At 39.1% G+C, this 27884-nt stretch overlaps 1 protein-coding gene across 1 annotated transcript in view; it reads left to right on the forward strand.

Moving 5' to 3' along the window:
* Positions 1–27884, forward strand: part of LOC306876790 (FERM, ARHGEF and pleckstrin domain-containing protein 1-like) — a gene marked incomplete at its 5' end in the record, with an annotated part of 61357 nt that overhangs the window by 30989 nt on the left and 2484 nt on the right. The window contains 13 exons of the mRNA XM_079428197.1: positions 3490–3667; positions 16987–17117; positions 17534–17623; positions 20593–20726; positions 22126–22207; positions 22287–22524; positions 23302–23501; positions 23932–24021; positions 24128–24210; positions 24427–24536; positions 25673–25848; positions 25936–26043; positions 26153–26304. Of these exons, the coding sequence (XP_079284323.1) occupies positions 3490–3667; positions 16987–17117; positions 17534–17623; positions 20593–20726; positions 22126–22207; positions 22287–22524; positions 23302–23501; positions 23932–24021; positions 24128–24210; positions 24427–24536; positions 25673–25848; positions 25936–26043; positions 26153–26304 (1772 nt within the window). The remainder of the gene's footprint in view (positions 1–3489; positions 3668–16986; positions 17118–17533; positions 17624–20592; positions 20727–22125; positions 22208–22286; positions 22525–23301; positions 23502–23931; positions 24022–24127; positions 24211–24426; positions 24537–25672; positions 25849–25935; positions 26044–26152; positions 26305–27884) is intronic.

The raw sequence follows: 27884 nt of genomic DNA on the forward strand, positions 1-27884 counted from the left end.
GGTGGGCGGGGCTAAACAGACAGTGATGTCGAAACAGGTGCTGAACTTCTGCGGAGGCGGTGCTTATCCGCACTTTTACATCATAGAGAAGAACATTTCACAAGCTGCCGTTTTGGCCAATAAAAGCTGACTAATGAAAAAAGTTTTGAGTTTTGAAACTTACAGGATATTTTATAGACCAATTTCATGTAGATGTCAGAGTTACGTCACTCGCAGCTGCGCGCACATTGTGGTGGCAGAAAAACACGGTAACAAGGAATAAGAGATAAAATGTATTGTTGTGCCTTTGGATGTCAGAATCGGAATGCAAATCATTTTTATAGAATACTGTTGTCAAAAACGCCATTTGAAGCCAAACGCAGACGTTTAAACGGACAGACTAATGAATGAAACCTGCTATGATTAATCTACTTTTAAAGCATAAATGTGATTTAAACAATTGGTCTACATAATATTCACATATGCAGTTCATAGGGCATATATTATATTTGCCCTACAATTACAGCATGAAATACTATTTAAACCTATAACATTTTACATTTAACGTTACCTATTTTGTCTTTCTGCCACAACCTAAGCTCCGCCCACAGAAAAACGTCACAATGTTTACTAACAGGAAAAGGGTCTATAGGACAGTGACCTCTTATATGTGAGCCTGGACCACAAAACCAGTCATAAGTAGCACAGGTATATTTGTAGCAATAGCCAACAATACGGGTCAAAATTATCGATTTTTCTTTTATGCCAAAAATCATTAGGATATTAAGTAAAGATCATGTTCCATGAAGATATTTTGTAAATTTCCTAACGTATATATATCAAAACTTCATTTTTGATTAGTAATATGCAATGCTAAGGACTTCATTTGGACAATTTTAAAGGCGATTTTATCAGTATTTTAATTATTTTTTGCACCCTCAGATTCCAGATTTTCAAATAGTTGTATCACGGCCAAATATTGTCCTATCCTAACAAACCATACATCAAATGAAAGGTTATTTATGATATATAAATCTCAATTTACCCTTGTGACTGGTTTTGTGCTCCACATATGTCAAAAGACCAAGGGAACTTTGATTTCTCAGCTTGTGACCCCTTTAATTACAGTTGAAATCAAAAGTTTACATACACCTTTCAGAATCTGCAAAATGTTAAATATTTTACCAAAATAAGAGGGATCAAGATATTTCATATAAAAGATGTGTACATATAGTCCACAAGATAAAATAATAGTTGAATTTATAAAAATGACCCCGTTCAAAAGTTTACATACACTTGATTCGTAATACTGTGTTGTTACCTGAAAGCTGTGTTTGTTTTTTTTATTTTTTGTTTAGTGATAGTTGTTCATGAGCCTCTTGTTTGTCCTGAACAGTTAAACTGCCTGCTGTTCTTCAGAAAAATCCTTCAGGTCCCACAAATTCTTTGGTTTTCCAGCATTTTTGTGTATTTGAGCCCTTTCCAACAATGACTGTATGATTTTGAGATTCATCTTTCCACATTGAGGACAACTGAGGGACTCATATGCAACTATTACAGAAAATTGAAATGCTCACTGATGGTCCAGAAGAAAAAAAACATGCATTAAGAGCCGGGGCGTGAAAACTTTTTTAATTTGAAGATCAAGGTAAATTTAACTTAATTTGTCTTCTGGAAAACATGTAAGTATCTTCTGTAGCTTCTGAAGGGCAATACTAAATGAAAAAATATGATATTTAGGCAAAACAAGAAAAATGTACTCATCTTCATTCTGTTCAAAAGGCTCTTAATGCATGGATTTTCCTTCTGGAGCATCAGTGAGCGTTTGAACCTTCTGTAATAGTTGCAAATGAGTCCCTCAGTTGTCCTCAATGAGAAAAGATGGATCTCAAAATCATACAGTCATTGTTGGAAAGGGTTCAAATACACAAAAATGCTGGAAAAAAAAATAATTTGTGGGACCTGAAGGATTTCAACAGCAGGCAGTTTAACTGTTCAGGACAAACAAGAGACTCATGAACAACTATCACTAAACAAAAAAACAAAAAAAACACAGCTTGGATCGTTCAGGTAACAACACAGCATTAAGAATCAAGTGTATGTAAACTTTTGAACGGGGTCATTTTTATAAATTCAACTATTATTTTATCTTGTGGACTATATGTAAACATCTTTTATGTGAAATATCTTATTCAGGTCAGTACTTAATAAACAATAACATGCATTTTGTATGATCCCTCTTATTTTGGTAAAATAATTAACATTTTGCAGATTCTGAAAGGTGTATGTAAAGTTTTGACTTCAACTTTATGTATGGCCTCAAAGAAAATTTCCGTAAGAACAGCAACGAAAACACTATCAACTACTGAATGCACATTTGAATTAGTATAATTTGTTAAATGATTAAAATAAATGAATGACTGAATCAATGGACTGGGCCCTAGAGGAGCCTAGTGTTCTTTGGAAGGGCCTGGCACCCTCAAGCATTGGAGGCTGCAGGGCAGTGATCCCAGTGGTCCTGTTTATAATCCAGCCCTGGTAAGAACAGCAAACTTCTATTCACATAAAGCATTCCCACCCTTAACGAAGTGCTGGCATTACCAGAGTTTCATTCACATAGATAAGTAGTTCCGCCCTAAAAAAGGACAATTTTATAAAAAAGATCAAAGAGATCAAAAGATCAAAAAATACATTTAATTCAGGAAAAAGCCTCACATTTGTGACCCCGGACCACAAAACCAGTCACAAGTAGCAGATATCACTCTATCACAGATATATTTGTAGCAATAGCCACCAATACATTGTATGGGTCAAAATTATTGATTTTTCTTTTTGTCAAAAATCATTAGGATATTAAGGAAAGATCATGTTCCATGAAGATATTTTGTACATTTCCTACTGTAAATATATCACAACTTAATTTTTGATTAGTAATATGCATTGCTAAGGACTTCATTTGGACAACTTTATAGGCGATTTTCTCAATATTTCGATTTTTTTGCACCCTCAGATTCCAGATTTTTAAATGTATCTCAGGCAAGTATTGTCCTTTCAGCTTTCAGATAATGTATAAATCTCAATTTCAAAAAAATTGACCCCTATGACTGGTTTTGTGGTCCAGGGTCACTTTTCTGCTTCTACACCCTCTGGGATGCTGGTCCCTAGACTTCCTTTGTAATTGCACTGCTGTTCATGATGATGTTGATGAAAGTCGATTACTTTCAGTGATTGATAGCCCATGACTCATGTAGAACCCAGAATACTCTGGAACCTGTAATGTGTAGGTACTTTATTTCTAACTGTTCTAAATTCATTTTAAATTATTTTTTAAATCATTTTAAATGTTTTTAAATTTCTGGTTTTATTGCTGTGATTTTTTTTTTTTTATGATTATTTTACTTCCTTTTATGTAAAGCACGTTGAATTACCATTGTGCATGAAATGTGCTATATAAATAAACTTGCCTTGCCTTACTGATGAAAGACTCACATCCTTCTCTTCCTCCCTCAGGCTGTCAAGCAGAGCTGGGAGGGCTCATTTTTAGTAAGCTCAGAAGATTCTGCGGTAATAAGACCATGTGGAAACTCCTCCCCATCGACTCAGCGCAACGGATGCAGCGACCAAACATACCCCATTCAGGAGGACTGCAGAAGCCCGGCAGCTTGGCAGCAGCCCGTCGATCGAGCAGGTCTGGCGTCCCGTGCAGCTAAAGGCAGCAGCTTATCCATCCCGTACATTGACTGCAGTGATGCAGAGTTTAGTGAACAGGAAGTCAGAGGTCGGGTCAGCAGGTCACACTCGCACACACGTGATGGCAACAGCGATAGCGCTTACGGCACCGGGTTTGGTTTGCCCCGGTCACACCAGCAGGACAGATACTTAGGCAAGTTCAGGCAGAGAGAGTCTTCGCCTCTTTCCCCTGTAAGCCAAGCCACAAGCCCCGCCCACAGCTATCCCAGCCCCTCTTCTCCAAATCAAAGTTCTAACATTTTCGAGTCACCATTTTTTGGAGGCAGGGTACATGGGCCGCTTCATAACACACTATTGGAAGAGTTGGCTGCAAAAAGCTCTTTAAACCACCACACAGGCACCCGAAGCTTGACCTCTAGCCCCACCCCCTCCTCAATTCACAGGACCAGCTCACTAAGCTACGCCCAGTATAATGGACACACCAGGCGGAGCTTTAGTTCAAAAGCAGAACGGGAGGAAAGAGGGGGACTATTTAGTAGCTGCTCCCCAATTATGAATCGTTCAGCAAACAAGTCCCAGAATACCGTTAGCCAGTTAGAAAGAAACATGCGCGTCTCGAATCAGCCACACACTCCCGTTCTCTCCCGTGCCGAGAGAATGGCCATGTTGGAGCGCCGAATGCTGGCCAACGGGCTCACGCCTCCCGGCAAGGCCAATCTCAAACCAAGCTCCCCGCACCGGCGCTTCGGGGCTGTGCAGATGATTGACGGCTCCACCAGTAGTGGAACAGACACTAGTGACTCAGAAGAGGCGGATTCTACTGGTTCCTGCAGCCAATCGCTGGGGTTTGAAAACCAAGCCGCCCATAGTTCATCCCCCCTCCCTAGAAACAAGTACTCGTTTGGAAGCTTGCAGCTAGATGAGCTTGACGATGAAGGAGGGAGTATGAACCTCAGTGATGAGGAAGGGATGCAAGTGTTTAGCTGCTAGCATGCTAGTGTGAAAACATCATTGCGGTGTGATTCTCGGTGATGCCACATTGAGTATTCTCTTTCTGTAACCTGAGATGGCCTTAGCTGTGTGACAAGGTGGATATTCTTCCCTAAAGTGATATTATCCGGCCTCTGTATTGAGCAAGAGGGGACTTTTGCAGTGCCAAGTTCTGCACAGAACGCTAATTACTCGCAGTTCTGATACTGCAATAATCTAGAATACTTCAGAAATTCAGAGTGATGTTGTCACTCCCTGGAGTAAATTTAAGATCCCTGGGTTGGAAACATGCAAGGAGCCATAACAGGTAGATGTGAATGTGATTTTGCCAAGTAAGATGTGTTCCTGGATCCATATACTAGTTGGTCCTGGAGCAACTTTCATGTTGACCCACCGGATGTTTGGGTTAGGGTTAGATTTAGTTTTAGAGTTGAATCCGGGGCACCAACAGCATTGTCAACTCATCGTTTCACTCTAGTTTTTAAAGGTTGTTAAGGGTGAGGCTGTAATACGAATGAGTCTGAGGTAGAACACTTTTTGGGGCCTTCATGCCTCTCGTTTATGAGGAACAATCTGCATAAACCATTACTTTTAGACTTTTTAATAACTGTAGGAAATATAACTTTTAATCCTACTGTACAGTTGAAATGTGGTACTTTTAGAACAAGGCTGGTCAACTCTAGACCTCAAGGTCCACTGTCCTGCAAAGTTCAGCTCCAACCCTACCTACGAAACAATCGGTCATTTAAAAAAAAAAAAAAACATATATATATACTTTTTAACCACAAATGCTCGTCTTGCACTAGCTCTGCAATGCGAGTCCATGACTTTAAGCATTACGTTGGAAACGTCACGCGTGGTTAGCTTAACATTTGTGTACTCAGATTCAAAAAGGTAGGGTAGGGCAAAAAAATCCATCTCATTGTTCTCCTCCAACTTCAAAATAATCCGACATCATTGTTTTAACTTTTTTTTTTAAAGGGCATTTGACTTTCCTCAAACATTCAATTGTAAACACTATTTGTGGTTAAAAAGTATATATATATATATATATATATACAGTATATACTGATTGATCGTTTCACTAAATAAATCCCTTATTCCTCAGTTAGGATTGTGTTTAGCTGGATTATGTATATTTGATTGGGGTTGGAGCTAAATTCTGCAGGATGGTAGCTCTCCAGGAGCAGAGCTGGCTTCCCCTGGTATAGAACTTCATCTTCATTAATATTCTTAATCATCAGTTTGCCATTTGTACATTTTTGCCGGCGCTCACAGCTGCTTCTTCATAGAATCATTTAAAGAACAGTGTGATTTTTGAAGATTCACTCATCCTGAGCTTTGGCAAAAGATCTTCATATCATGGTCTTCATTGTGTGGCTTTTTTCTCCTTCTGGCTGAGCCTCTGTTTACTATGAGAAATTAGCAAATTCAGAGACTGGACATTTTTAACGGTATCTTAAAATCCTGCATAATATTTTATTAGGTAGATTTGAATGTAAGCATATTGAATATAAGGGGTTTTGTCCTATTGTGTCAGTATTGTGATGAATGTATTTGTCAGTAAGAGGTTTCAGTTTATGAAATGAAGATCCTGTCATTGTATACTCACCTTCATGTCATTTCAAATCTGTATGACTTTTTCGTCCCTCCGTTCTAAAGAATGTTTGCAGTTTGCAATGCTTTTATAGAAAACAACAGAAGTGTACAGTTTATTGGTCTCAGTGGGTTTGGAATGACACGAGGGTGAGTAGGTAATGACAGAACTGTCCCTTTAAGCTATATGATGGTTCAGTCTATAGAGAGAAAGTGTCACAACATTTGTGTCTACGTCTCACTGTGTTTCTCTACCTTACTTTGCACATGGGTTTACCTGTTATCCTTCAGCAGGGATTGGAAAGGACATTTCAATTAGGGTTTTTGATATTTTAATAAAAATTGCAAACCTGTTGTAGAAAAAAAGAATCAATAGAAATGTGATAATGCCATCTAGCACATGTTTCTAATCTCTGCTTGATTTCTCACTCAGCTTTGATGTCACTGCACTATTGGCTGATATTCACTATTGTTTTGTACCTTTTCTTTTCTGCCCTCTTTTTGTTTATTATTATTATTCTGAAACCGCTTGAGCTTGTCATTCTTGTCATTTATGACCAATAAATGCTTGTTATGTTTTCTGCTGGCATTTAAAATGGAATGAATGAATCTGTAACTAATGGTGTTTTTAAATGCTGGGCTGCATGCTTTCCCTTCATATGGCTGTTCTGTTCAATGAAAGCTGAAAGGCAGTGCATTCTGGGAAATTTTCACACATGAAAATTTGAATATCCTTATGAATGTCTGTGACATGACTGATCTTCTTTTGTTTGTTCACACAATGATCAAATTATACACCAGGATTGTTTAGAAATCAGCTTGATGGCCTGAAAACAATGACGCCACCTGCTGTTAATTTGTGTGGATAATGTTGATGATCTCTCTCACACCTTGGCTGTGTTCAGAATGGAATAGGCCTTTATCACAGTCCGCGTGTCGTCACATCCGGCTCCGATTAGGAAAATTGCTTTATTGTCGATGGACAGACGCCAGTTTTGGGAAGAAAATTAAACTAATTTAGTTTAGTTGTTCAATGATGAAATAAACATCAATGTTAAAACTGCGTATTTATACCGATTCCATACCATGTATCATGCCATCCTTCATTTTAATGTGTAACTTTAGCCTGAGCGACGCAGCGCTGCCAGTCAGATTAATGAAGAGCACACATCTCAAGTTACTGAGAAATACTCTGACTGATTTAATTTTATTTTTTATATTATTTTGTTTATTTCTGAATTATATTCATTGTGATTAACCTCCCGCTCTTGTTCACAGTATAACGATATTCAATCGTTGCACGCAATCACAGAGAATAACTCGATTAAGATGATCAAACTTATTTTTAATTATCATCTATGGGCTGGAAATATTTCAATATTTGAACAACTTCAATTTGATGCAATTGTAGAGGATTGCATCAAAGTCAGCGCGTGAAAAAATGTTGTTTAATTATGTTTAATACAACAAGTTTGCCCTAAACCTTAAATTTTATCCTTCTATACAGCCTTTAGTCATAATTAATGTTTTAAGCTTTAGCTAATTCTAATGCTTATTAATGTGATATGTTGTTTGTATAGTTTTCTTGCTGTTCTGTAATGAAATAAGGTGATCAGACTGTGAAGAATTGCCTATACACATACAGTATGGCTCGCGCGCTTCTGTTTAAGTCACAAAATACGCATCGGCTATCGTGACAACACATTCCTTCGTTTATAATACTCAATTAATTGTTGTAAACTGAGATTGGTGTCTATAGAAGACATATATGTGCTGAATTCTACATAAATTATCCACAACAATGCCGTGCTATGGGCACAGCCATTGATAGAGGCTACAGCGGAAGGTCTTTTACGCTACTATTTGAATCTTCCGCTTTTCGAATGCGGAAGTGTGATAAAGGCCCATACTAGTGTACTGTTTGCTGCACACTACACACTATGTACTTCATGCATGTTTTTAAAAAAGATGTATTTGAAGAATGAACTATGCAACAAACATTTCAAATAGCAGTAAGCTATACTGTTGAAACTTACCCTAACAGCAATGCACATTTAAGTGGCTTACATTTAGAAAATAAAAATGAAACATTTTATTGTTTATTATTTTAGTCTGATCAAACGATCAGTATGTCCAGTTCTTTTATCACATTGGGAATTTATATCACGGACAGTACATACTGCATATGTGACCCAAGTCGCTGGGGTATATTTGTAGCAATAGCCAAAAATACATTGTATGGGTCAAAATGACTGATTTTTATTTTATGCCAAAAATCATTGGTATATTAAGGAAAGATCATGTTCCATGAAGATATTTAGTAAATTTCCTAATGTAAATATATCAAAACTTAATTTTGGATGCATTGCTAAGAACTTAATTTGAACAACTTTAAAGGCGGTTTTCTCAATATTTAGATTTTTTTGGACCCTCAGATTCCAGATTTTCAAATAGTTGCATCTCGGCCAAATATTGTCCCATTCTAACAAACCATACATCAATGAAAAGCTTATTTATTCAGCTTTCAGATGATGATTTCAGAAAATTGACCCTTATGACTGGTTTTGTGGTCCAGGGTCACATATAACCAAACTACATAGACTGCATAGCAAGTACAGTAGTATGGTAGTTGCTATTCTGAACATAGTCACTCCCTCTCTTCCTCTGTCTCTCTCATTCAGCACTGTTCAAGCTTAATCTCTGTTCTGATGTTTCCCTGCCTGTTCCTTCTCAATGACTTTGGGTTCTGCTGCTCTTTATGAACCACATAGACTTTTTAACAATGTATTTTGTGCACTAGTGTCAATAAAGTTACAGTTGGCCTTTGAAGACTCAGGAATTGTTTTTTTAAATCTTATAATGCTCACATTTTTCATGATCCAGCCCTCCTTCCCTCTCACTCCTACTAACACCCCCCCGTCCCCCAGCTGTCTATGGCTGCACAGCGCATGTCTCGCTATCTGTCCACACATAAACTGCCGCATACAAGCATTAGTTCACGTTGTATGTATGTCTGTATGGCATAGTGTGAATTGTTTATATTGTTTGTATGTGTTGTTGTGTACATGGAGGAGTTTGTGCTGTAAATACACTACCATTTACAAGTTTGACACGTTCCTTATTATTACAGTTTTCCACATTTTCAAGTTTGAGCTTTTTATCCAGCTATCACTCAACTAACTAACTTTAAACTGTATGAACTGCCGGCGACTTGTTGATGCTTTTCTTTCACATTCTGCCCTTAATTTTTATTGAATGTACACTTGTAGTGTACTTAAAATCTGAAAGTATTTTATAAAATTTTTTAAACTCTACTTGTGTCAGCAGATAGACACAGGACTCAGAGGTAAGTGCAATACAATCAACAGGTTTATTGAGTAGTAGCAGAGGGGAGTGAGCCAAACCTTATCTCCAGGATGATAGACGGGGGTGGAAGACCGACGGGCATCTGCATAGGTCTTGTGTCTCCACACTGCCTGCTGGAGTTGGACATGAGCTGAGTCCCAAACTCTCTCGCTCGGAACCAGTGGTCGACAGCTGGAACGTCGGAGGGCTCTTCTGTCCAGGTAAACAGAGGGGGTTGGTAGTCGAGTATGCCCTTGGAAGGGTGAGGCTGGTGGTGGTTTGCTTGAGGGAATTTTGTGCATACTCGGCCCATGGGAGGAAGCGGTTCCAGCTGTGCTGGTTGTCATGACAGTAGGCCCGGAGATATCTCCCAATCTCCTGAATCTTCCGCTCAGTCTGGCCGTTAGTCTGGGGTGATACCCTGAGGCGAGACTGACGGTGACATCGAGGAGTTTGAAGAAATTTCCAGACACGGGAGACAAACTGTGGCCCACGGTCGGAGACAACATCTTCTGGGATGCCGAAGGTGCGGAAGAGATTATGGAAGAGGGCCTCTGCCGTTTCGAGGGCTAAGGGTAAACCCTGGAGGGGAATTAACTTGCAGACTTTGGAGAATCTGTCCAATGCAACCAGTATGCAGGTGTATAACCTTCTGACTTGGGGAGATCTGTGACAAAGTCGACTCCTACGTGGGACCAGGGGCAACTTGGAATGGGTAATGGGACTAATTTTCCGGCGGGTAAGTGATGTGGGGTCTTGGAGATGGAGCAGACTGAGCATCCACGAATGTACTGGGAGACATCCCGGGATATACTGGGCCACCTGTACCGAGCTTGAAGGAGCCGCCGAGCCTACCGGGGGTTTAACCTCTTAGCACTTCGGAGATATTCGAGGTTTTTGTGGTCAGTGATGACCGTAAAGGGGTGTTGAGCTCCCTCCAGCCAGTGTCTCCATTCCTCCAGTGCCAGTTTAATGGCGAACAGCTACCGATTTCCAATATCGACGGGCCCCGACTTTTTTACGCCTCTAGGGCCGGGTTTCGGGCCAATTTTCACGTCATAGTTCAGAGGCGTGCCGGGCATCGGGTCTGTTTTGGGTTTCTCCTTATGTTATATTGTAGACATCCATCGATTAGTGATGAAAAAAATTGCAGCGCTGGTGGAAACGACACGAGACCGTGCCGCGACTGAGAGCTGCTCGATGGTGTTTAGTATCCCGCAGCAGCAGCAGGTGCGGAAGTGACTTCAGCACGTTCAAATGCACGCAATAGGCTAAAGCTTGCTGCAAAACCCCAGCAAACATAATCATGCATGTCTCTGCGGGAAATAGTAAGGAGATATTTGAATTAGTTACTAATGGAGTCTGTGTCGCAAGGATGAAGTTGCTGATCCTGACTCGCCGTCTGCTCATTAGACGCGCCTTTAGAGAGAAATGCATCTTTATTGATTATGATTAAGATTATTATAAAAGAGTTTTTGTTTTCGATTTTTTTATTTCGTTAAGTGATAATTTAAAGCTTTCTATAGATATATTTATCATGTCTGTGAGGCATGTATTCGCTCAGCTTCGGTTCATTTTTATGAAGCGCTCCTGGTCAAGACGGCAGAAAGCACATCATGTTTGTTTTCTTTGTTTTATAAAATAACTACCTTTTGTTGGTATTGTGAGTGCACACAAATACAAGCAGACTCTTTACAGATCTGAATGATGTATTACTCTTACCTTCATCAAAAAAAAAAAAAAGATGGTGTAGGCTATTTTAATTTGTTTCCACTGAAAAAAATCCAAGTGTTTGCGCTGGTGCCTCCATGTCCTGCAGAGCGCGCTTTAGCTTCCACTCTCCGCACAAACTTAGATATAGGCTAGCGCACATTATTATTATAGCACAGGCTTAACGTTTAAACATTGTTATATGCTTGAACTGTTTTAGTATATCTATAGATTTTATTTTAGGCAAGTCGTGATGATATGAGATGGCTAAATTGATCAAACATAGACTATGATCAGCTCATGCAGCTGGCCGCTTGGTCTTACTTTAAAAAAACAAAAACTTATAGGCTATTTAACGAACAAAAATGCTCCAAATGTTTTTCTAAATTAACTTAATAAAAAAATGAAACAAAATATAATAATTTTGCCATTACACACAAAACTGAACTATTTTAATAGCCGAAATAGTAGTATAAACTGTTTTAGAAGAAGGGGGAAAAAAGACAGGCTCGGGTCGGACCCGGGCCGGTAATTCTGATAAGCTGTCGGACGTGGGCCGGGCTAGGTCGTAAATTTGAGGCCCGTGCAGGGCTCTACTGAGAGGAGACTAAAGTTCAGAATGAACCTCCGGTAGAAATTTGCGAAGCCGAGGAATCGTTGGAGTTCCTTTACTGATTGAGGCTGGGGCCAGCCCCGGAAGGCTTGGACCTTCCCCTGGTCCATCTGGATCCCATCCGCACTGAGGATGTAGCCGAGGAACTGGACCGTGGGGCGGTGGAACTCCCACTTCTCGAGCTTCAGGTAGAGGTGGTGTTTTACTGAGTTGGCGTAGGACCTGCGTCACGTGATGGCGATGTTCGGCCAGGTTCTGGGAGTAGATCAGGATATTGTCTATGTACACGATGACAAACCGGTGGAGGAACTCCCGGAACACCTCATTCATAAACCCCTGGAAGACGGACGGGGAGTTGGAAAGGCCATACGGCACAACCCGATATTCATAGTGGCCTGAGGGGGTAATGAACGCCGTCTTCCACTCATCGCCTTTCCGGATACGAATGAGGTTATAGGCGCTCTGCAGGTCCAGCTTCGAGAAGAAAGCCTCCGTCCTTCTTGCCCACAAAGAAGAAGCTCGAGGCCACCGGAGAGGTGGAAAGACGAATGAACTGTTGTTGGAGAGCCTCCTTGATGTAATCCTCCATTGCCGTGCGCTCCAGGATGGACAGGGGGTATACTCGACCCTTGGGGATTATAGCTCCAGGCAGCAGGTCAATGGCACAATCCCATGGCCGGTGCGGTGGTAACTTTGTGGCTGCCTGTTTGCTGAACACATCCTGGAACGCCATGTAGTCAGATGGGATCATCGGAACCTCACAAGGTTCGGGGCTCTCCACTAGGGTGGAATGAATTTGGAGCTTCGGGTTACTAACCAGGGGTAGAGGGACAGTTTTGGATGCAGGTTTTACTCCATTGGAGCATCTCGCTGGTATCCCATCTGACTTCGGGGGAATGTTGAGATAGCCAGGGGCATCCCAGGGTGATATCGACGGTGTGTCCCTCCAGTACCAGAAAGGAAATTCTCTCCTGATGAAGACAACCTACTTGCAGAGTGATCGGCGGAGACCGGAACTTGATGTGCCCACGCCCGAGTGGTTTTCCCTGTATGGTCTCGATCTTCAGCTCGGCTTGTCTCTGGCGGGGTAAATCAAGCTGTTTTAGGAGGGCTTGTGAGATGAAATTGCCTGAGGATCCCGAGTCCACGAGGGCGGGTTCTTAAATTAAATGACGTGGGGTGAGCAGTTGTACCGTTAGCAGTGGTAGTGTAGAGATATCAGGCTCCAATTGGAGGGTACTCACCGCTGGGCATGGGGGACCAGAGGGGCACACCCGAATGAAGTGCCCCGGAACTCCGCAGTAGAGGCACAGCCCCGTGGCGAGACATTGAGCACACTCAATGCATGAGAGGCGATTAGTATCCATTTGCATTGGTTCTGGTACTGGAGGACAGGCAGCTGGTGAGGACGGAGAATGAGCGGTTATGTCCGGCTGACAAGCCGTGAGACATTGGGAGATCTTAACGGCCTTCTGCATAAAGCTCTCCAGACCGACAGTGTTATCATAGATCGCCATCTGGGCTCTGATCAGTGGATCCAAGCCCTGACGGTAAGCAGTGAGTAGCGCTGCCTCGTTCCATCCACACGAGGCCACCAGAGTCTGGAACTGCAGCGTATAGTCACTGACCGAAGAATCTCCCAGATGGAGGCGGAGTAGTTGGTCAACAATGGAGAGCGAGCCGGTGGATAGGCCGAAGACCTCCTTGAAGTGGGAAGAGAAAGCATCGAAAGAGTTAATTATAGTGGTCTGTGAGTTCCAGATGGCTCATGCCCAGAGCAATGCCTGTCCGGTTAGCAGGGAGATCAGGAAGACAACTTTAGCCCGTTCGCTGGAAAATTTATGGGATTGCTTCTCTATGTAGAGTGAAACTTGGAGAAAAAAATGCTACATTCAACAGCCTCACCCGAATAGTTAGCAGGGATGGCCATGGGACTGGCAGAGGCAGACTGAGGGTGTGTGACCGGAGAGAGAGCTGTCTGAAGAACGCTGACCAGCTCTTCGAGGGGATCCGCAGCGGCGGGGTTTTGGGAACTCCGGTCGTCGATTCTGGTCTGGTCTTCTGTCAGGAGATAGACACAGGACTCAGAGGTAAGTGCAATACAATCAACAGGTTTATTGAGTAGTAGCAGAGGGGAATGAGATGAGCAGAATGTCCAGGTAAGCAAGCGGTGAATGGGAATGTCTCTAGGGACTTATCTGAGTATGAATGTCCTTTTTCCTGTTCCAGGGGATCCGGAGATAACATCGGAGCGTGGAAACGGTGGAGAACAGGGATAGGAACACTCTAGCAATTGGTAAGTAGACAAAAGATAAGTGGGTCAGGTTAGTCAACATGGAATATTTGAGACCAGACAGTGAGTGAATGGGAGGAGTGCAGGGATATGGTGCTGTTGATTAGTGCTGGCAGGTGGCGGTGATCAGAAATCAGGGGATAGGGATTTGGTGAATGTCGTTGGTGGAGACTGCGGTGACTCTGGTGACTCTCTGACAACTTGCAGATATACTGTAATATTAATAAAGTAAGAAGACTCTTAAGTGTACTTAAAAGAGAGTAAACTTTCTTAACTTTGCCTCTTAATACACTCAAGGTCATTTTAAAAGTACAGGGTGTCAAATTAACTTAAAGGTTTTACTTTAAAGTACACTTAATTTAATGTGTTGACTAATATAATAAAGCACATGTGAAGCACTTGATTATAATTTTAACTGTATTGTTGATATTACATTTAAAGTTCATATATTTTAAAGGTACTGAATTGCAACTTTATCATTACAAATGTGTAATTACAAATATTTTTATTTACATGACATACAAGTTAGAAATATAATTATTTTAAACATTTTTAATTAGAAGTATTTTTAAGTTGACTATAAATGCTTGTCAGTACATTCACTTTAACCGTATTTTAAAGACAATAGAACAGAGGTAATTATGAAATTACATATAAAATGTACGTAAGTGAAAAAAAACCTCTGAAGTTTATCTACTTGTTTTACATAAATTTAAACTACGATACATTTTAATTTAGTCACCATTAAATTAAATGTTTCTGAAAACATTGCAGTCAGTTCGCACTTAAGTATATTATTATCATACTAAGCACTCTTTTTAAAAGTATGCTGAAATGTACTTATTTATCACACAGGGGCCCAACTTGTCCATTTCAAACTTTTAGTTTAAAAGCTTTAGGATCACGAGAAACATGTTCAGAGCTTTGACTGGTAGTGTATGCTGAATGTCATTAAGATTGCTTTGTTTGTGTTGTTGTCTGTGTCGGGCTGCACTCACACCTGCTTTATTTATCATGACTGCACTACTCAAAGGAAACAGATGAGGCGGATTTGGGCAAGTACTGAGAAAAACGTCCCGTAGGAGTAGAGATTTGTGGGAAGTGCACTAGACTAGAGGAACAATGAACATAGACATGCATATTTAGTACAACCCGAATTCCGGAAATGTTGGGACATTTTTAATTTTGAATAAAATGAAAACTAAAAGACTTTCAAATCACATGAGCCAATATTTTATTCACAATAGAACATAGATAACATAAGAAATGTTACACTTTTATCCACTAAATGAGCTTATTTCAAATTTGATGCCTGCTACAGGTCTCAAAAAAGTTCATTGCACAGGGGCAACAAAGGGCTGAAAAAGCAAGACATTTTGAAAAGATTCAGCTCGGAGAACATCTAGCAACTAATTAAGTTAATAGACATCAGGTCTGTAACATAAAAGGCATGTCTTAGAGAGGCAGAGTCTCTCAGAAGTAAAGATTGACAGAGGCTCTCCAATCTGCGTAAATAGATTGTGGAATACTTTAAAAACAACATTCCTCAACGTCAAATTGCAAAGGCTTTGCAAATCTCATCATCTACAGTGCATAACATCATCAAACGTTTCAGATCAACTGGATACATCTCTGTGTATCTCTAAGGGACAAGGCCGAAGAACTTTGTTGGAGGCCCATGGTCTTCAGGTCCTCAGATGACACTGTATCACTCATCGGCATGATTCTGTCACTGACATTACTAAATGGGCCCAGGAATACTTCCAGAAACCACTGTCGGTAAATACAATCTGCCTTTCCATCTGCAGACGCCAACTAAAGCGCTATCATGCAAAAAGGAAGCCATATGTGAACATGGTACAGAAGCACCGTTGTGTTGTGTGGGCCAAGGCTAATTTAAAATGGACTGTTTCAAAGTGGAAAAGTTTTCTATGGTCAGACGAGTCTAAATTTGACATTCTTGTTGGAAATCACGGACGCCGTTTCCTCCGGGCTAAAGAGGAGGGAGACCTTCCAGCGTGTCATCAGCGTTCAGTTCAAAAGCCAGCATCTAGATGGTATGAGGGTGCATAAGTGCATACGGTATGGGCAGCTTGCATGTTTTGGAAGGCACTATGAATGCTGAAAGTTATATAAAGGTTTTAGAGCAACATATGCTCCCCTCCAGACAACGTGTATTTAAGCAGGACAATGCAAAACTTACTACAGCTATTACAACAGCATGGCTTCGTAGTAGAAGAGTCCAGGTGCTGATTTGACCTTCCTGCAGTCCAGATCTTTCACCTATAGAGAACATTTGGTGCATCATTAAAACAAAAAATACATCAAAGACAACTTATTGGCTCATGTGATTTGAAAGTCTTTGTTTGGGTTTATCAAGTATGTATGTTTGTTTATTTATTTATTTGACCCATTTAGACACAAGAACTGTTACTGCCTTACCAAAAGTACATTGGCAATGCCATGGTACAGCAACTTTGATAAATATCATTGTGTTGTACAGTATGATCACTTTCCTATAGTATTCACATGGTAGTCCATGGCATTTCAAAGAATAGCATGCTACTCCTATGGTAACTGTAATATTCAAAAGAAGCATGGCAGTACCATGGTATTTTTGTACTTTTCTTTGGTATTGATACATATTTGCATGTTAAAATAAGTAAAAGTGAAGTCTAAATGCACACATCACATATCAAAACGATAAATATAAAGGGAATATGCCTCAGATCTGTGCTAATGATCTTCATCTGTGCCTGTCTGTTCTCAGAGATGACGTGTGCTTTAGTTAACGGTCACGCTGATGACTGTAGAGGAGCGACACCGTCTCCTCTCATCTCACCCATGCTGAATGACACTGGTGCCATACGCAATGATGATGAGGAGGACAACAGGAGGAAGGTGAGATCTGTGGATGAAAGGCTTTGACTGTACAGTCAATAATCCTCAAAAGCATTAGGAATTGTTGCATGGTACCATAGCAGCACAATGTTGTGAATCAGAAATGTTTCTTGAACAGCAAATCAGCAATTTAGAATGATTTCTGAAGGATCACGTGACACTGAATACTGGAATAATGATGCTGAAAATACAGCTTTGCAACAAAGGAATAAATTACATTTTAAAGTATATTAAAATTACATTAGAATACACGCATTTACATTACATTTAAAATAAATGTCAGTGTGGCTTTATTGTTTATATGCATAATAAACCATCTCTATTACTCAACTGTATTATACACGTTTAATGTCAGTTTTCATGAAGTGTCAAATTGTGCTGATGACCTGTATTGTATTGTGTGTGTGTTTGTGCAGGACTGTCCTGCTGATAATGCATACTGCATAGCTAACGAGCTGCTGTGTACTGAGAGGACATACCAGAAGGACCTGGAGCTGATCACAGTGGTAAATGATGGACAGATTCTTCATCAGATCTCCACATACACACACACACACACACACACATTCATGAATAGCCACATTCAACTATTTCTATTCAACTATAGAGCTCATGTTCCTGTTTCAGCCCACAAAACACACAGTGCAGTCATCAGAGACTGTGGATCAGGTTTAGAGATTCCCAGACTACGGATAAATTTTATACTTTTATCCACTAAATGAGCTCTTTTAAAATTTGATGCCTGCTGTCACGAATCCGGCCTATGAACTTCCGTTCACTCACCACCAGAGGTCACTCGCTCACCACATTGACTCTTGCACTACACTAACTGTTGCACGTCACCGCCAGACTACAATTCCCATCATCCATTGCACTGACGACACACACACAGCTGATTGCACTGATCACACAGCTGAGTCCCATCACACGCCTTACTTAAAAGCCATGGACTTCCTCAGTCAAATCGCCAAGTATTGTATAGCGTATATCACTCTCCTAGCTGTGTGTGTATGTGTGAAAGAGAGTACAGAAATGGGGTTATGTTTACAGACCTGAGGGCAAATTGGCTTTTGTAGGATTTTACCACTGTTTAGCGCAGCAGTATATCAGCACAGGAGTTATGCTTACTTTATCAGCTACACACCTAACCACACACTCAGTCCAGCGATGAGCAAAATTTTTAGACAAGGTCTCTAATCTCATGTTAGGCTAATTTATTATACATTTAATTAATATTATTAGTTTTTATTAGAATTGTGAAAGTTAATATTGTGTCCAGAATTATAGACTGCACACTCAGTATGAACATAGTACTTTTTTAAAAGTTTGGTGTCGGTAAGATTTTTAAATATTTGTTAAAAGAAGTCCCTTATGCTTACCAAGGTTGCATTTATTTGATCAAAAAAACAGTAATATTGTGAAGTATTTTTACACTTTAAAATAATTCTCTTCTACAACCCGAATTCCGTAAATGTTGGGACGTTTTTTAAATTTGAATAAAATGAAAACTAAAAGACTTTCAAATCACATGAGCCAATATTTTATTCACAATAGAACATAGATAAGATAACAAATGTTTAAATGGAAAAAATGTATTATTTTATCCACTAAATGAGCTCGTTTAAAATTTGATGCCTGCTGTCACAAATCCGGCCTATGAACTTCCGTTCACTCACCACCAGAGGTCACTCGCTCACCACATTGACTCTTGCACTACACTAAAGCCCCTTTCACACAGAGATTCCGGAAAATACACGGGTAATGTGTTCCGGCAATTGTTCCCGAGTCGTTAGATTTGCTGCATTCACACTGCCAGTGATTTTCCGGAATCTGTGCGCGCGTTCACACACAACCCGTAAATGTTATGGAATGACACGTGACGTCATCATGTGACGTATATAATGCGCCGCGCACCATTTCACTAAACTGGCGAATGGAAAAACAAGAAAAAAATAAATAAATTGCCGAACGATTTCAGCTTCAGAGCGGATAGTGAGGGGCTTCGATCGCTGCTTCATTCCAGTTTACACATCTTTTTCGTTGTGTGAATGTTGATCTGCCTTCAAAACACCAGGTGAAAGAGTCGCATGATAACGCGCGTCATCAGCCTTTACGGCATTTATCCGGCTTTTGTTCACACAGCGCTCGTTCCGGGACTGAACCCGGCAATGTTACTAGGTCCCCAACCCGGGATTGGTCCCGGAATCAATCCCGGGTCGTGGTTGCGTTCACACAGAAGGCACTCTGGCAATTTTCCGGCAATGTTCCGGGACCAACGTGCAGTGTGAAAGGGGCTTTACTGTTGCACGTCACCGCCAGACTACAATTCCTATCATCCATTGCACTGATGACACACACACAGCTGATTGCACTGATCACACAGCTGATTCCCATCACACGCCTTACTTAAAAGCCATGGACTTCCTCAGTCAAATCGCCAAGTATTGTATAGTGTATATCACTCTCCTAGCGATAGCTACTCTACGGGGCCCACTTAGTTGTCATAGTCTTGCCTTGCCTGTTTTTTCGTGTTTTGATTCTTGCCTGTGTTTCCTGGATTAACCCTTTGCCTTGCCGTTCAGACTCTGTTTGTATCTCGTTTGGATCATTGATCATGGTATTGGACTACCCCACTTCTCAAGCCCTCTGGATATTGTTCGCCGCTCAAAGACCCACGCTTGCCCTAGGATTACTCTTTGTCATGCCTGCATTATACATGTTCGCCCCATAACACCTGCTACAAGTCTCAAATAAATTAGCACGGGGGCAACAACAAAAAAAAAACAAGACATTTTGAAAAGATTCAGCTGGGAGAACATCTAGCAACTAATTAAGTTAATTGACATCAGGTCTGAAACATAAAAGGGATACCTTAGAGAGGCAGATTCTCTCAGAAGTAAAGATGGGCAGAGGCTCTCCAATCTGTGAAAAAGTGTGTCTCCAATCTGTGAAAGAGTGTATTATTTTAATATGTAATTGCAATGAAAAATGTGATTTATTCCTGTGATGCAAAGCTGAATTTTCAGCATCCTTACTCCAGTCTTCAGTGTCACATGATCCTTCAGAAAACTATGATTATTTGCTGCTCAAGAAACATTTATTGTTATTAACAGTGTTGAAAACAGCTATGCTGCTTCATATTATAGTATTTCATAACATATATGTCATGTTACAGAAAGAACAGCATTTATAAGAAATTTAGATTTTTAGTTGTCTCTACTGTCACTTTTGATCAATTTAATGCATCCTTGCATAAGTCATACTGACCACAAACTTTTGAAAGGTGGTATACATATATATATACACATACTATATCATGAACTACAATCAACAAATTGCACACTTATTAAAATGTTCATAATTGGAATAGTTACTCAATGCACATAGAAACCACATAGCTATAAGCAACAAAATTATTAATTTACAAGCAGGTATAGGTTTTGTCATATTATTGATGTGTATGTGTGTGTGTTAGTCGTTTCATGGAGTTTTGGATAAAGAGGATTGTGTCCCTGACACTCTGAAGACACTGTTGAGTTCCACCTATGAGCCGCTACATTCCCACCACACACACTTCCTCCAGGAGCTCGAGGAGAGACTATCACTGTGGTGAGTAACACACACACACACATCGATCAGGTTTGAGGCTACAATCTCGACAGTAAACTGAGTTTGAGTGATGGTTTCAGCAGTGGCATTGACAGCTCTCATTATAATCATCATCATTAGGGTCATTCGAGCGTTTAAGAGACTGAAGCTTGTGTGTTAGTATTCATATGTTCACATGAGTGTGTTTTTTCAGGTTAAACTATATTTGTAGTCAAGGGTCATGAGTATGAAGGCTGAATCTTATATTTATATTATATATCGGTATTATTTCTTTATTTAATGTACATTATAATACCATACCTTGTGTTTTATTATCCTAGATAATAAAAAAAGAAAAGACAAATATTTTTTCTTCAGAGCAGTATTATTTTAGCATTATTGATATGCTATTGTATATTTAATTTAATAGTTTGAATTATATTTAATTTTTTTTATAATTTTGGCTTTCACTTTCATTTTAAATGAATTTTTTTGTACTTTTGTTGTGTGTTTTTGTAATTTTCATTAATTGTTTTTTTTTATATGTCTATATAGTATTCATTAATTTTATATATTAGTTTTAGTTTATTTTAGTGCTTAAACTAAACAAAAATGAGAAATGTTGCCTTGTCAACTAACTGAAATAAAATGTTTAAGTGTGTTTTTTTAACATTTATTTTGTTTTAGGTAATTGAGATGTTTTATGGTTTTAGTTTTTGCTGTTGGAACAAATGGGAACACAAAAATAGGTTATAATTTATATTATGGTGTCCTTGTTACAGTGTAATTATAAGTACTGAGTAATTTAATTAACAACATCAGGGTTTGGGGTTAGTTGCTTGTAAGTATGCATAATTTACTGTTATTACTATAGTAAGTACATGTAAGGTGTAACAAGGACACTGTAAAATAAAGTGCTCCCAAAACTTCTGTGTGTTATGGTCTCCTTTTCATCTCAGAAGTTTACTGTCCACTGTCCTGTAGAGTCTAACGCCAACTCTAATCAAACTCAACAAGCAAGCAATCAAGCTCTTCACGAGTGCTAGACAGTTACAAGCAGATGAGTTTGATCATGTTTAGAGCTAAACTCCGCAGGACTTTGCGGACCAGATCTGAGACTCTGCTTTAGTGAATAAATGTTATTATGCAAGTTGGTGCACAGCCAGAAAACATCATTAGTCTGGAGTCTATTATGATCACCACCTGCTGGTCAAACCACACCATTACTCAGTAACTAATGATTAAAATATGTACAGTAAGTTGAAGGGATAGTTCATCACCCAAAAATAATAATTCTGTCATTATTTAATCATTTAATCATCAATTCTGTCTCGCCCTCATGTCATTACAAACCTGACTTTCTTTCTTTCTTCTGGGGAACTCAAAACAATATTTTGAATGTATTTGTTATGTGTTTTAGGGAAGGCCGAAGCAATATGGAGGTTAAAGGAGACATGCAGCATACAGGAGACCTACTGCTGAAGAGCACACAGGAGCTGAAGGTGATTCTGTGTGTGTGTCTGTGTATGTGTGTGTTATCGGTCATGTTATTGACAGTACTGTGTGTTTGTGATCCTCCAGGCTCTCTCAGCTCAGCTGCAGATGATCTCAGAGTGTGTGTTTGCTCTGGAGAGAGTGTGTGTCGCGTCCCGCAGGCTGGAGTGTGTGTGCCGTGAGTTTGAGCTGCAGAAGGTGTGTTACATTCCTCTGAACGTCTTTCTGCTGAGTCCCCTCCATCACCTGCTGCATTACAGACAGATACTAGACAGACTCTGCAAACACTACCCGTCGACACACACCGACTACAGCGACTGCAGAGGTGCGTGCATGTAACAGTGTCTGTGCTAATGTTTTGAAGAAATGTTCCCTGAAGACAGCTAAATCTGAAACAACTTGCTTTTGGGGATGTCCTCAAAAGAAAAGAAAAAAAAGCTTCATAAAGCTATTTATTTTAAAAAGTTGTATTTTAGGGCTAAATTATGGGAATTAAAGACCTGTAAAAATAAATGAGAAGTCACTATTTAGATACAGAGGTGCTAAAATGTTTTCTGTATTTCTTCATAAATTTGACCTATATTGAAGTCAAATAATACATTTAAAAACGTTTAATTAATTAATAATGCAATACTTTCAGTAATTTATTTGGTGACAAAACTGACAATAATAAAATAAAAAAAGATTAAAATAAACAAAATAATACACTTTAATAAAAGTTGTGTATATATTTTATTATATTTATTATATTATATTATACTGCTATATTATACTATACTTATATAATATATATATATATATATATATATATATATATATATATTAGTGCTGTCAAACAATTAATTGCATCCAAAATAAAAGTTTTAGTTGACATAATATATGTGTGTGTACTGTGTATATTTATTATGTATATAAATACACACACATAGAGTATATATTTTGAAAATATTTACATGTATATGCATTTATATATTTATAATCTTATATTTATCATTTTTATATAACAATAATAATAACAACATTGAAAAAAATCTTACTGACCCCAGACGTTTTAATAGTAATGTCTCTGTGTGTATGTATATGTGTTTGTGTGTGTGTTTAGCTGCTTTGGACGATGTGTGTGAATTGGAGGCTGTGCTTCGTCCTGGTCTGGAAGAGATTGAGAACTATCAGAAACTCCTGGAGCTTCAGAAGGATTTGATTGGTGTTGAGCATCTGGCCGTGGCTGGACGTCAGCTCATCAGACTGGGCTGCCTCAGCAAACTCTCTGGGAAAGGCCTTCAACAGCGCATGTTCTTCCTGGTGAGATTTCAGTACACACATATGATTTATACGATATAGGGACCTATTGTTCTTAAAGGATAGATCAAATTACAATTCTGTTAATTGTAATTTGACTCCCCCTCATGTTGTTCCAAACCTGTATGAGTTTCTTTCTTCTGTTGAATACAAAAGAAGATATGTTGAAGAATGTTGGTAAGCAAACAGTTGCCGGTAGCCATTGACTTCCATAGTATTTTTTTTTTCTATAGTATGGAAGTCAATGGTTGCCAGCAACTGTTTGATTACCAACATTCTTCAAAATATCTTCTTTTAAAGAATGTTTGTAATTCTGAAAATTCTAATGACTATATAACTAACTCAAGGCCTAATACTAAACTCTCTTCATATTTTTACACATGAAATGAACAGATTTCTGATTAACTCTTTCTTTCTTTTTATGTGGAGCCAGTTCAATGACGTTCTGTTGTACAGCACACGAGGGATAACATCAACCAATCAGTTTACAGTGCACAGACAACTTCCTCTGCGTGGCATGACAGTAAGAAAACTCATCAACCTTTGTTCAGATGTTATTGATTGGTATGAGAATCCACCCATGAGAAATCTGTGTGTGTGTGTGTGTGTGTGTGTGTGTGTGTGTTCAGATCCGGGAGAGTGAGGATGAGTGGGGCGTCCCGCACTCCTTCACACTGATGGTACAGCAGCAGTCACTGGTGGTCGCAGCATGGTAATCATTTGCAATATCTGTGTGTCATCAGCCAGACAGCAAGTACAGCAATAGAGAGCAAGTCAACAGTGCAGTCATTTTAACTGTGCCCATTGTTTACAGACAGCACATTTTCAATTGATTGATCCATTACAGCTTTGTCAGTGGATGCAAGAGTGTAAGAGGTGCATATATGATGGATGCCTCAAAAACATTCAGGTCTCTTGTCTCTTGCAGTTCAGAGTCAGAAATGGAGAAATGGATGGAGGATTTAAAGATGGCGGTTGACATGGCTGAAGAGTCTAATGGGCTGACCGCTGACCTGCTGTCTGCTAGCAAGGATGTCAGTAAGTGACACATTATCAGATCACACATTTTGTTACAAAATACAGTTACCATAGTATTAAAATAGAACATTTTTGCTTTCTTAGTACAACTTTAATTTTAGTACAAAATATAATATTTCGCTCCACCACTAAAATGACTTTCCTTTTTGGCAACTTGTCATGATCCAGTTAATTAGCATTTTCATGATCCTGCATTTTTTTCCTTCTTAAATATCAAATTTCACTTTGAAATAAGTCACATTATAAAAGTAAAATGAGTTGCTGTTTCATGAATCTATATTTTTTTTATGATATATATTGTCACATTTTAGAAGTACATTTTAGCATATTTTAAAAAGAGTACTTCTTGTGGTAATAATGTACTTAAAAGAATGTTCTTAAGTGAATGCAGTTTTTAAGGATACTTAATTGCATGTTAATTATGAAAATGTATTAGTTTTAATTTATATTAAATGCAATTAGCTTTACTTTTCAGTGCTTTTATGACCCACTTAAGTTTTTTGCAATTTCATAATTACTTTTATTACTGACAAGAAGTTTTGGTAAAATAATATATACATTAATGTGAATTCATTTGAAACTTGTATGTCAGTCATTTAGCAATTTAGTACTTTTAAAATAATTTATAATATGGAATAACACACCATTTACAATTATAATTAAGTACTTTACATGTGCTTTAATATGTTAATTAACACTTAAAAAAACAAGTTTGCTTCTTTAAAGAACAAAATAATACATAAGATTCAAAAGATTATTAAAACATAATGATTTAAAATGTACTTTGAAGTAAAACTTTTAATTTGACATTTTTACAAAGGGCTCTTTTTTAAAGTTTACTTTTTTTAAAGTTTACTTTATTTAATTAATATTTTACTATCTGCAATTACAGGTACTTAAATGTGTTTTTGTTTTTTTAAGGTCTGAAGTACACTACAATTTAATACAATTAAGTGCATTTATTTTTCACATGTTATTCTGCTGTATATCAGCTGTTTAATCAGAAACTTACAGAAGTCTATAGAAGTCAGAATATGTTGGCAAATGTTTCAGTGATGTGTTAACAATTGCTAACAATATAGTAGCATGCTTTAGCACAATTATGTGTCTCAAGAGACAGTAAATGTTTTTCCCAGAATCCTCAGAGGCGTCTGAAGTGGAGTCAGAGGATGATCTTTGTGGATCTCGAACATCTTTGCCTCGAAATGGCAACAATTCAGGAAACACTCTTAACCGCGGCAACACGACAGCACATGTGTGCTGGCATCGCAACACCAGTGTTTCCATGCTGGACTTCAGCATCGCCATAGAGGTACCAGTCCTCCATCTGCTCATCTCTGTGTTTAAGTATGAAAATGCTGTAACACAGTTTGGTCGTCATCTTGACTGTGTCTGACAGAACCAGCTCTCAGGAAATCTACTCAGAAAGTTTAAAAACAGTAACGGCTGGCAGAAACTCTGGGTGGTTTTCACCAACTTTACCCTCTTCTTCTACAAAACACATGAGGTAAAACGCTAACAGACACATACACTGTCATATCCTCTGTGAATGTGTCAGATGTGTGTGAAATGTCTGGACTCACACTCATTTCTCTGTTGACTGTTCTCTCTGTAAGGATGAGTATCCGCTGGCCAGTCTGCCGTTGTTGGGTTACTCAGTAACACATGCCGGCGAGTCGGAAAACATCCATAAAGATCACGTCTTCAAACTGCATTTCAAATCTCATATCTACTACTTCAGAACGGAGAATGAATACTTTTTCGAAAGGTACAGCAAATCTCATTATTCTTTCAAGAGATCTAGTAAACCTTGCAAACTACACTGAAAAAAGGTATTTTGGATGAACTAAAAAATACTCTCAAATACTCAGTTTCTGAAAGCCAAATTTATTTGTTTTTCTCAAATTATATTTATATTTACATTTACATTTAGTCATTTAGCAGACGCTTTTATCCAAAGCGACTTACAAATGAGGACAATGGAAGCAATCAAAATCAACAAAAGAGCAATGATACGCAAGTGCTATAACAAGTCTCAGTTAGCTTAACGTAGTTCACGTAGCAAGTTTTTTTTATTATTATATGTAATAATTAAAAAGAAAACAGAATAGAAAATGAATAGAGCAAGCTAGTGTTAGAGGCCTTTTTGCTTTTGTTAATTGTCTAATAAATAAAAAGAAAAGGAATAGATATAATAGAGAATAGAGAAGCTAGTGAGAAGTTGTGTTCCGAAAGAAAGGGCCTGATCTTCTTGATGTTGAATAAAGCAAATCTGCAGGACTGGGCAGTTTTAGCAATGTGATGTAAGAAAGTCAGCTGATCATCAGTCACAACTCCAAGGTTTCTAGCTGTTTTTGAAGGAGTTATGGTTGATGTGCCTGGATGGTGAAATTGTGATAAAACGATGGGTTTGCTGGAACCACAATCAGTTCTGTTTTGTCAAGGTTAGGTTGAAGGTGATGGTCCTTCATCCAGGAAGAAATGTCTGTTAGACAAGCTAAGATCCGAGCATCTATCGTTGGATCTTCAGGATGGAATGAGAGGTAGAGTTGAGTGTCATCAGCATAGCAGTGATACGAAAAGCCATGTTTCTGAAGCCTAGTGATGCTATGTAGATAGAGGAGAGAAGTGGTCCAAGAACTGAGCCCTGAGGCACCCCAGTAGTTAGATGTTGCGATTTGAACACCTCACCTCTCCAAGATACCTTGAAGGACCTACTGTATCTGAGAGGTAAGACTCAAACCACTGGAGTGTGGTTTCTGAAATGCCCTTTGCCAATAGGGTTGACAGGAGGATCTGATGGTTAACCGTGTCAAAAGTAGCGGACAGATCCAGCAAGATAAGTAATTAAGATTTGGAATCCGCTCTTGCCAGTCTTTGGGCTTCAACAACTGAGAGCAAGGAAGTCTCAGTTGAATGTCTACTTCTGAAACCAGACTGGTTGCTGTCGAGGAGGTTGTTCTGTGTGAGAAAGGCAGAGACTTGGTTGAACACAGCTCGTTCAAGTGTTTTTGCAATGAAAGGAAGAAGGGAAACTGGTCTGTTGTTCTCTAAAAGATATGGGTTAAGGCTGGGTTTCTTAAGTAGTGGGGTTATACGAGCCTGTCTAAATGCTGAGGGAAAAACACCAGTGTGAAGGGATGTGTTATGGATGTGAGGGAGTGAAGGTACAACTGCAGGAGAAATGGCTTGAAGGAGATGAGATGGAATAGGATCAAGCGGACAAGTAGTAGGATGATTAGAAAGGATGAGTTTGGAGACTTCTGCCTCAGAGAGTGAAGTGAAGAATGAGAACGAGTGTATGTTTGCTTTACAGATTGTGGTGTGGAAAATTGTGCACTATTGGTT

The sequence above is a fragment of the Barbus barbus genome, assembly GCF_936440315.1.
Source record: "Barbus barbus genome assembly, chromosome: 11".
NCBI classification, from domain to species: domain Eukaryota; kingdom Metazoa; phylum Chordata; class Actinopteri; order Cypriniformes; family Cyprinidae; genus Barbus; species Barbus barbus.